The 12074-nt window shown below is 40.1% G+C and overlaps 1 protein-coding gene across 1 annotated transcript in view; it reads right to left on the reverse strand.

The window, feature by feature from the left end:
• Positions 1-12074, reverse strand: part of hibadha (3-hydroxyisobutyrate dehydrogenase a) — a 62619-nt gene that overhangs the window by 16383 nt on the left and 34162 nt on the right. The window contains exons 5-6 of the mRNA XM_061982471.1: positions 6786-6919; positions 5751-5827 (exon numbers count right to left, since the gene is read on the reverse strand). Of these exons, the coding sequence (XP_061838455.1) occupies positions 5751-5827; positions 6786-6919 (211 nt within the window). The remainder of the gene's footprint in view (positions 1-5750; positions 5828-6785; positions 6920-12074) is intronic.

Raw genomic sequence — 12074 nt, forward strand, 5'->3', positions numbered from 1 at the left:
GTTAGTCCTTCGGTGGGCAAGCGGCTAGCAGCTTATGTGTCTCCAAACAAGGTATGGTGCCACTCCACTGAGCTAATAATCACCTATATTGGACTGCGTTTCTTAATATCTTAAGTAGAGATGTCCGATAATATCGGCCTGACGATATTATCGGCCGATAAATGCTTTAAAATGTAATTTCGGAAATTATCGGTATCGGTTTCAAAAAGTAAAATTAATGACTTTTTAAAACGCAGCTGTACGGAGCGGTACATATCCGGTAAAACACGAACATAGGGAATACTTGCCAACCCTTCCGATTTTCCCGGGAGACTCCCGAATTTCAGTGCCCCTCCCGAAAATCTCCCGGGTCAACCATTCTCCCAAATTTCTCCCGATTTCCACCCGGACAACAATTTTGGGGGCGTGCCTTAAAAGCACTGCCTTTAGCGTCCTCTACAAACTGTCGTCACGTCCGCTTTTCCTCCATACAAACTAGTGTGCCGGCCCAGTCACATAATATATGCGGCTTTTACACACACATAAATGAATGCAAGGCATACTTGATCAACAGCCATACAGGTCACCCTGAGGGTGGCCGTATAAACAACTTTAACACTGTTACAAATATGCGCCACACTGTGAGCCCACACCAAACAAGAATGACAAACACATTTCGGGAGAACATCCGCACCGTAACACAACATAAACACAACAGAACAAATACCAGCAGCACTAACTCTTCCGGGACGCTACAATATACACCCCCCGCTAAAAATAATGCACTTTGTGACTTCAATAATAAAAATGGCAATGCCATGTTGGCATTTTTTTCCATAACTTCAGTTGATTTATTTTGGAAAACCTTGTTATATTGTTTAATGCATCCAGCGGGGCATCACAACAAAATTGTTAATTCCACGACTGTATATATCGCTTTCGGTTGATATCGGAATCGCTAATTAAGAGTTGGACAATATCGGAATATCGTCAAAAAAGCCATTATCGGACATCTCTAGTTATCAACATGCATTATCGTGATACGACGATAGTATTATGAGCCCAAGCTTTTATCGTTAATATTGTATATCGTGCAACCCTGGTTAAACACATTACAAACAGAGGGCACGCTAATAGCTAAGCTAACCGCTAAGCTAACCGCTAAGGACTTTGAGGGCAAAAAGCTAAGTATTTTAAAGGGTAGTAGATATTCATTTCTGCTTTTTGAATTTGTTTTGCTCAAACAATTGTATGTATTAAAATAGAATAAGGAGCTAGTGTAAATATTGTGCTGATATTGTTAAACTGTGATCGGTATTGGTTTCAGCTGATCTCACTCATGGATGACCGGTATCAGAATCGGCAGCCTAAAACCCTGTTTGGAACATCCCTAGTGTGTACAAAGATTGGAAAATCCTTGTATTTACATTTTAACCTCCTAAAGGTCAGCGTCCACTCCAATGGACATTTCTATGTTTCGCATACCAGGACTGTTTTCGTCAGAAAAGTCGAGCAGATAAAAGAAATAGACCGACAACAAACTGCTTCTCAAAATAATAATGTGCCCCGCTGGTCCTTAACTTTCTGGAAACGTGGAACAATTTAGTTCTGTGTTAACAATGTCGAAGCCTTTAAGGAAGCTTCAGTGATCTCTAGAAGAGCTTTAAAATATGTAAACAATCAGTCATATTGATGGGCTTTATGAAGGTATTATAAAGATGTGTGTGTGTGTGTGTGTGTGTGTTTGCGCAGCATGGCGGTGTGTAAATCCATGTTGCTCCCTTAATGCCTCCATATTTCTGCGGCCCAGCGATGGGATTTATGTGCAACTGCTCATGCCAATTTTCTCTTCTGCCTCAGCACGGATAAATCAGCCGCACTAGCGCAGCTGCACTCGGCCCGCGTGCACGCGCACTAAAAGCAGGTGCGCCGTGGCATTTAAGTCGCTAAAGCCGTAAAAAACACCTAATATTAACACGATGAACGCAGGAAGCGCTTGACAAGGGGGATATTTAGAAGCTTGATAATTTACGCTGTCCTTTCCTCGCCATGGGAGATAACTCACCACGAACATTTCATTCCCTACGTCTGAATAATGACGATTGTTCAACGAGAGGATTTTATACATCTGGAACCTCATCTGACTCACTGTCCTATCAGCAGCCCCCTAAAATGAGGTCTTAAGTGGGTGGTGTCCAGTGACAGGGTCTGGGTGAGCTCTCAATCAGCAGATGTAAATGAGAGACGGTGACTCCGCCCCCTCATCCATCTTTTTCTCCTGGGGACCATGGTGACCTTCTTTGCACTTCCAGAAAATAAACTCACGCGTACACATAAGTACTATAATAAGGCATATTTCAAGCGGCTTACAAAGAATCCTGATTGAGTATGCGGTAACATATTGAGTCATATTCAATTGTAATACTTGATCAATTTACTGTTCCTTGCTGCTTCCTTTCTGTTGTAACACAGTTATTTCCATACTCTTGTTAAAATGTACTCAGCATTTATTTTTCTGTTGTTTGGATATTTCACATGAGTTCTGGGCGATACTACTACTTTGGGTATCGACCCACTCACACCAAGTAGTTACGGGGCAGTATTGGTTACACCAGTAGTCATACTTCACATTTTCAAGATTATTAAATGATTAAAATTTTGATCACAACTGTATTTAGACTATCTATTAATATTAAAATTATTTCCGTATCCCCTTTTATTACATACAAATTATATCAATACAATACAAAATTGATAGAAAAAGTCAGTAGTGCAAAATTACTAAACTACTATTGGCTCTTATTTCCTGAGATTGTAAACAATAACTACAAAAAAATATTTTGTGATAATAAAAAAACCTCGATCTAATCGCTGTACTATACTGATACTCTATTTGGTACCGTTACTGTCGATATTTGTATCAATCCGCCCACCCCTGTTTACATTCAAGAGGTTTAACTTAGAGGTTAGCTCTGCTTTTTTTGTGTCATCATCCTATGACGTGTAGTGTATCATGTTAAGCTATTCTTTGTCCTCTAGTCCAGTGGTCCCCAACCACTGGGCCGCGGCCCGGTACCGGTCCCTGGATCGATTGGTACTGGGCCGCACAAAAATTATTAAAAAAATAAATAAATAATGTTTTATTTCTTTTAATTAAATCAACATAAACAACACAAATACACTTACAATTAATGCACCAACCCAAAAAACCTCCCTCCCCCATGTACATTCATTCATTCATTCACACTCATTCGCAAAAAAGGGTTGTTTCTTTCTGTTATTAATATTTCTGGTTCCTACATTATATATCAATATAGAGCAATACAGTCTGCAGGGATACAGTCCGTAAGCACACATGATTTTATTTTTTAATGACAATTTTTTTTTTTTTATTTAAAAAAATGCCCCCCGGTCCGTGGGACAAATTTTCAAGCGTTGACCAGTCCGCAGTTACAAAAAGGTTAGGGACCACTGCTCTAGTCCACCAGTAATAATATACTTGAAAGTAACAGTTTGAGGATTAATTAACTAGAATATCAAGTGTGAATTGTTTTAGTCAAATTGTAAAACATGCAAACATTGCTTGGAGTGATGAATGAAGAGTCCTTTTGAGCAGAAACACTATGAGCGGTTTTACTTCCGGTTTAAGGCATTAAAACATTTTCAACCCGCAACACCTGCAGTGAGCGAACTCTTCCAAAAAGTGGGGCCATTGCTCAAACGATAACACACCATTTCAGCGTTTCTGCGTGTGTTTAATAAAAACTATTGAACACAAGACATGATGGCCGTTGGCGAAGAAAAATCTTTAAATCAGCCACACCGTTTTACACGTCGCAGAGTGCATAGTGTAGGAAAGAAATGGCGCCTTATAGTCACGAATTTACAGTATATATTTGGTGTGATATATCATGTAAAAGGTCTGCATAAATATTAGTCTTAGTGGAGTGTAATTGTAATGATTAGAAAACTGCGTGGTCTTAACAAGATGATGACATAACTGCAAACAAAGTTGACCTTCAAAAGCAGGTGTTAATAAAATACTTCCCTACCGTGAGATGTTACTTGATGTTGCTGGTGTACAACCTCTTGTGCTAACAATAATGCATTTTTTCACAACAAATTTACATATAGTATTGATAAGAGTACCCATAAGTACCAGTATTGATAAAATCCTAACTATATACATCCCTAATCACGATATGACAATAGTATTAAAAGTGACGGCCAGATTTACAATATTTATATTGTTGCGCCTGTAGCGTGAAAGCAAGACAACTTGAAGTATCGTTTGACACACAAAAACGTGTGCGTTGTTTATTCATCAAAGACGAGAATGAATGACTCCTAACATCGAGTGACTCAAAATGGCGGTCACAACAAACCCCCACCTTTGGGAGAATCTCCTGACGGTCACTTAAAGGGGCCGCTCCGAATTACTCACTCTTAACTGCATATGTGAATGCTAGACAAGAACAACATTGTTATGTGCACAATCGAACAATGACAGTAAATAATGATGACAAAGTCAAGTAAACAGTTGTGGTGAATTATGTCCTAAAAAGCAACCGCTACAATATTGTCTTTATCATGCAACCCTAATGTCTATGCTGCTAAATGTCTGCAGCGATTGATATTAGGTTGGGATCCACTCCTCACGGTCAGTATGTTTCCATTCACTAAAGAAAACCAACTTATTGCATAAAACTGCCTCAAAATTTGCTTTTCACAACACCAGTAAACACCTTAATTGGATCGTGTTTGGCTTTTTAAAAATCCGATAATCACACCTGGGTCACGCGATTGAAAACCCCTTCTCTCTAGCATGTAATGACCTACTGTCTCCGCACAGGACCAACTCTTTACCGTAATTCATGACGAAGAGGAGCAGCCAGAGCGAGGAGGCTGTTTACGCCAACAATCATACAAATTAGGGATATAGAAGCGGAAATTAGTCAATATTTTTCTAAGTATGCGATAAGATACAAACATAGCCTGCACCTGTATGCAATTGAATAAATCCAAAGTATAACGAACACCTGTGTTTTGTTAATCAGGACACAACAATAATAAATAGCAGTAGATCACACAAAGTATCTCTGCCTTCATTCAAAACGAGCAACATCGTTATTCATATTTTTTTTGTGATTTAAGAATTAAACGTCCTTAGACAACAATCTAGACATTTTATTAGCATGTAGCATTCAAGCCTTAATGACCACAATCGCCCCCTAGCGCCTCCATGGAAATGCCCCCCTCTACCTCAAAGAACTACTCACCCCCAAATGTTCCACACGACACCTACGCTCCGGACAGGCTAACCTCCTCCAACCTCCGGGGACAAACCTGCAAACTATGGGAGACCGGGCTTTCTGCTCCGCAGCTCACAGTCTGTGGAATGCTCTCCCTGACCACCTGAGGGCACCACAGACTGTGGATGCTTTGAATTTTTTTTTATAGATATATGCATGCTAGTTCTAGCTATTAGGCTGTTCTAGTTTTTATTTTTATTATATTTGTATTATTATTATTATTATTTTTTTAATACACTGTAGCACTTTGAGGTTGTTTGCTCAATGTAAAGTGCTTTTTACAAATAAAATCTATTATTATTATTATTACTACGAGGCACAGCGTATACAGAGGGAGCATGTAAACTGGGAATTCACATTTAGGGGTAAAACATAGAAGAAACCAAATGATTTAAGAAATTAGACTAATATAGTGCATGGAAAAATAGTGAATGACAATCTTGTTCATTAGTTCTTTACCTGATGCCGAGGTTCATTGTCTCTGCGGTGCCAATCATCCCAATGGCAAGAAGCATGTTGTTGCAGATCTTTGCTGCCTTTAGTGGATAAAAGAAATGTCACATACAGTAAACATTGGACAATAATCTATATTCAAAAAAGAACCAAGTATTATTATATGCATTGGACTGCGTTCTTGGAACATCCATTTACGAACCCCTTATTGTACAAACTTTTCGGTATACAAACAGCAAAAGGACTAAACATATGCTTTAGTGTGCAAACCTTGTCTCCGTGTACAAATGTTTCATCCACCCATTTTGTTCCTGCGGGGCAGTCATTTTGTGCCTGAGAGCACATCCTTTGTGGGTGGGACTGATCAATTTGTGAGCTATTTTTTCCAGCCTTTTTAAAACATTTTTCTAGTTTTGCTGGCTCCCCGCGACCCCGAAAGGGACAAACGGTAGAAAATGGATGGATGGATGGATGAATATAAGTCCAAAGAAAACAATGGACAAGTAATGTGTGGTTTGAAACATTTAGGAACTATCCCATCGTTGTCGACACTGGCTCACCCCCTTCACCATGCTGCAAGCAAAAAGATTAACCAGCAAGGTAAAGTGGATTTTATTTTCTATTTCTAATCATAGTAGCAACCTGGCTGTGAAATGTGAGGAGTTTTATGATTTCAAACTGTGAGTGCACAACAGGGCTAGTGACAGTGGGGCTGCGTAAGGAGGACAGTTCAGCTAGTTGTTCTTGCGCTTTATATAGTGTCCAAAGTATACACACTTTTACTAAAATATGGACTTTTGTCAAGGCTGCAACTCATTAGTGTTGACATAATTTCTTAAGGAGAACTTTGCTCTTATATACAAACGTTTCTATTTACGAACCCGGTTCAAGAACCAATTGACTTCGTAAATCGAGGTTCCAGTGTAGTTACACAATGCAAGAACATATTTGGCGTTGCAATCAGGAACCAACAGAAAACACATTGGAACAAATGCTTTTAATGCTGTGCAACGTATTGCAAATATTATGAATATGACTTACTTGTCCAGTGCCGACTTGTCCACAGTAAACGACATTGGCCCCCATGCAGGTGAGCAGCTCCTGTGCAGCGTTGTACTCCTCCTCCACTCCACCCACCATGAAGGTGAGATTGGCCATGCTGGCAGCGCCGACACCTGCACACAGAACATATCTTTTACATATCATATCAGTGTTGGTGCTAGGAACTTTCAAAATGGGGTCCCTGGGACCCCATCACGTCATAAAAATGGGGTCCCACAGTACATTTTTGGGGTCCCACTTTTTTGTAACCGTTTTGAAAACAAAATGATAAATGTATGCATTATCCTGTTATAACTCACATTCTATATTGTGTTTTGGAAAAAGGTTGTCATAAACGTTAATTCATTAAAAAAATAGTACAAAATAAACTATTTTTTAATGCATTTGTAAGTGTCTTCAGTTATAAACATTCATTCACTTTCTTCTTTTCCTTCATGAATCTAAACTTTACCGCTGCCGGTAGTTTTTTCTATATTTTCATTTAATAAATTGTAGGTCTATCTATTTCAGTATAAAAGTGTAAAACGTTTTTTGCTTCGGTCATGAAATGATGATAATGGTGTGCCAGGGTGTGCTAATTGAATTGATTATTCTCACCTGTATGTAGATCATCAGTCGTTTAAAAACCACCACATCTACACTTTCATGGCAAATAATGCCAACAAACTTAGTTAGTTTCAGTGTCATTTAATACAGTGGCACTCAATGCCTCTAGCATTTCATCTCTGGCTTCTTGATGGCCATATGCTGTGTGTTACCCTTTAAGAATGGCAGTATGTGGGGTGAGTGACGTGTGTAAGTGAGTGGGCAAGTTAGGAGCGGGAGCGCTAGCATGTTCAGGAGTGTTAATAGCATGGTGGATGTCCGGTTGGCTTTGTGGAAAACATAAAAGTTGTAACAAATCGATGGCCTCGTTATTCCGACCAAAGAGCGGAAAAGTGGAGGGTGTTACCTCCGACAATATATCGGCCCCGGAGGGAACGCCTCCCCTGCGCTCCTCGACCACAGTCTGGGAGCTGACAAGCAGGAAAGGTGTAACATGATGTTTCTTGGTGCCTGGTGAGGCTGGATCTTTGAAAATCAGTGCACCCGGTCATAAAGGTGTTCTTTTTATTAGCCCGTTTACATGGCGTGCAAAACATCTTTCCATCGTCATAAGTGAGCCATTTGCTGAAAAGCGGCTCCTGAAGCCACTTTTCATTGAAGCATCGCCTCTTGGGTTTATTGCTCGCCATGACGAAAATAATAACACGCGGGAGTCCTAATCCTGGAAATGCAGTATTTGTAATTGATAAAACTTAAGGCGAATCAAAATTTAAGAAATTGTACCGGAAAGTCCATTTCTTTGAAGTCGACCAATAAAAATGCAATAAACGGGGACGGACAATTGACTCGGCAAATATAAACAAAACAAAACACCGGCGGAAAGCGATAATCGATAAAAAAAAACAAAAAACAAGCAAACTGGAGTTTTGACAAAGAGAAGGCAGGGTCGGCAAAAAAAAATGAAATCTGCGCTGGGATGCACGGACTTCCGGAAATGGCCGTCCTTTCTGATTTAAAAAAAGACACAAAAAGTGCGTTAACGCTAACAGTGCATATAGATCAATACAATAAATGAGCATGTTATGTGGGTGTGCAATTTGTAACAATAGGAATTGTTATTTGTGTATACGTTGCACGCGGACGTATTTGAGTGACGGACCGGAGGCCATGTTGAGTGTTGACAGCTACCGATATGTGTGTGTGTATCATATGAGTAAAAAGACTCAGAGAGCAAGTGTAATGCTCGATCATCCAGTTTACCTACTCAACGGCCGAGTGGTTAGAGTGTCCGCCCTGAGATCGGTAGGTTGTGAGTTCAAACCCCGGTCGAGTCATACCAAAGACTAAAAAAATGGGACCCATTACCTCCCTGCTTAGCACTCAGCTTTAAGGGTTGGAATTGGGGGTTAAATCACCAACAATGATTCCCCGGCGCGGCCACCGCTGCTGCTCACTGCTCCTCTCACCTCCCAGGGGGTGAACAAGGGGATGGGTAAAATGCAGAGAATAATTTCGCCACACCTAGTGTGTGTGTGACAATCATTGGTACTTTAACTTTTTTGTAGTCAAGAGACAGAAGGAACTGAAACACATTCAAACAAAATGTATTTATTGACACGTAAATGCGGCGCAATGGAGTGACGTTAGATGGCAACCAGCTGTCAGTGGATACTATATTGCTTCAAAGCAACTTTATAGATTATTATATTTCCTCAATTATTCACTCGTTCGAGTGGATTGATATTGGACTGTCGATTAATGGATCGCGATTGATAAAATGCGGTCGTGACTCGTCGTGAGTAAAATGCGTTCACTTCAAACTGACACAGCATGCGTGACTTAGAGGGACTTTTGAGGAGGAAATATTGATTGTTACAACCTTTTGTGTGGTGTTGCTTCCTTATTTGTCATTATTCCAAGCTGACTTCAAGGTGTAGCAGTGGCAGGTGAACTGAATGTGACAGCGTGTCATAATAATGTCGGTCAGCTGGAACAGAAAATACCAATAGCAGTATCGTTAGTCCAGAATCTTCACGGTCCTTAGTAGGGTTGTCCCAATACCAATAATTTGGTACCGGTACCAAAATGTATATCAATACTTTGATAGTTTTCCAAATAAAGGGAACTACGAAAAAGTGTCAATTTTGGCTTTATTTTAACAGAAAACCTTGCAATACAATAAACAACTTCTTATTGCGCTCAAAGAACAATTTTAGAAGGTTAAAATATAAATTAAAAGGGAATTAAACACATTGTGTTTTTCTTGTTGCAATCAAAAAACTATTTACAATTTTCCATATTCTGCCATAATCAAGAATTAGATTAAAATAGAATAAACGTTTTTTTAAATTTACATTATATTAAATGCTTCATGATCATGGAAAGAAAAAAAATGTAAAAAGAAAAAAAAAAAAATTAAATTGTTATATGTATTCAGAGATTATACTATTAAAAGAAAAATGCAAAAATTAATTAGATTGTTATATGTATTCAGTGATTATACTATTAAAAGAAAAATGCAATTATTAGTTAGTACTAAAAACAAAACTATGGATACATGTACCCATATACGCCATGTAGCAGGTAAAACACACTTTCGTTAAAGATAAAACAGAAATTGTAGCAATTTGTTATCAAATTCAGTCATTTTACTTGCACTAGTTGAAGTTAGATGGGCGGTCTGAACTTCGCTAATATTTGGCATAAAACCAAGCAGCTGTGTGCGCGTCTGTGCAGCTACATGTTACGTATCTACATGTTACGTATATACATGTGCACAACAGAGGAACTGTTAATTTAAGAGAGTAGTGTACAGTATGTGTGTTTAAGAGAATGTCAACGTGTTGGCTAAGTGACGTCAAGGAGTGAGTGGGCGAGTACGGAGAGAGAGGAGCGCGTGCACTGCGCAGTAAAGTGATGATTGGGTCCGGTTGTGTCCTGCAAAACTAACAATAAAGCAACCAAATTGTCACAAATCGTCGGCCTCGAATTCTGACCAGAAAGCCGATCTTAGCAGACCCATTGCTGGGTAAAGTGAACTGAAGGGAACGTGTCCCCTGCGCTCCTCTACTACAGTCTACTACTGGATCGAACAGCAGGACAGGTGTAAAACTACATTGTTAGCTGTCACTCTTTATAACTCCTTGTGCAGATCTGAATGAATATTACTTAAATGTTGACCTAAGTTTTAAGCAAAGGTGGTAATACTAATCGCCACACTTGAAGCGCGGCGCTTCCTTGTTTGAAGCGTCACCTTTACCGCTGGTTTTGAAGCCCAAATACCTCCATATTGTGCCTAACGCACCCTCTTTATTAACCAGTCGTTTTTTTGCCATTCTATCCCACCAATATGTTATTGCGTGTATGCACTTTGTGTGTTTTGACACACTCAACATCATGCGCCTTGGCTCTGTAATCACCGCCACACAGCAGCACTTAGATGAAAACGGTACCGGTACTTTTCAAAGGCAGTATAGTACCGATTTCAATCAATTAGTATCGGGGTACTTTATTAGTACCGGTATACCTAACGACACTAGTCCTTAGTAACCGGTACCAAAAAATACCTGTACTCTACACCTCTACAATTTTTTCTATTTTCTATTCATTTTATTTTCTACTAACATTCTCTATTTATACCCTATTCTATTTAAATTATTGTGTACATACAATCGATATTGTGGCACACGTTTGGCTAAATCTGGGACATTGGGTACTAAATTGAGTGCCAGTATGACAATAAAGGTATTTGAATCCTTTAATTTGCAAAACACAAGTTAATATCTAGTAGCCTTTATGTGCGGTAAACATATGCTTGAAAAAAAACTAAATATATCAGCCATTTGACTGTGTCTCAAAGGGTCCGCTTTACAATTTGTGTGTGTGTGTGTGTGTAAGACTCATGGATGGACAGGCGTGTTAAGTAGCGGCGCACCGGAGGGACAGACGCATCTTTAAAAGCCGATTGTTGCAATCATCCACTGCACAACCCTCATGGGAGCCCTTGCCTTTTGTCCTGTCACCCCTTCTTTCCCCGTCCCAAACACACACACACACACGCACAGCTAACACACACACAAACAAACACACCAGCTGTGCCTGAGGCTGCCCCCTCCCTCCTCTCGGGGGTATCAGTGACATGCGTGAGGGGTAATTAACTTTACACTTTATCATGTTCAATTAGGCGTCCCTCCCCGTGCCTGATGGCTTAAGGAGCGTGCCATGTTGTGGGAGGCAACGGCAGCAACCCCCTCCCCACCACCGGCCAGCCTCCTTAAACCAAAAAATAACTCCTTTTCAGACCCCACTGAGACATGAACACAATGCATGGTAAACACACAAACAGAAGCTGCTGCGTGGTGCACATTTGCACGTTTGAGCTTTCCAAAACAGCGGACTGGAGAGACACGCAAACTCTCTTTAGGGTGTCGTCAAAGTGTAATGAAAGCCCTCTTAATACTGAACACCTAATAATGTCGGTGTTAATAATTAAACAGGAATTAGCATGGTCAAAACAGCTGAAATCACATTATCAGTGCAATGGAGAGTCACAAAAGACGGATACCTTTTAGCCCCGCCCCTTAGTTAATTGGCACCGTTACTGTCGCTGTCAGTGATGAGCTGTCATCAGGTCATTAGGGCCACATAATGAAGGACCGAGTCCACGCCGCGGCAGCTGCCTTCCAGAGAGCAGCAAACACACAACGCAAGGCCGCCATGCAG

Source organism: Nerophis lumbriciformis, linkage group LG21, assembly GCF_033978685.3.
Source record: "Nerophis lumbriciformis linkage group LG21, RoL_Nlum_v2.1, whole genome shotgun sequence".
Taxonomy (NCBI): Eukaryota; Metazoa; Chordata; class Actinopteri; order Syngnathiformes; family Syngnathidae; genus Nerophis; species Nerophis lumbriciformis.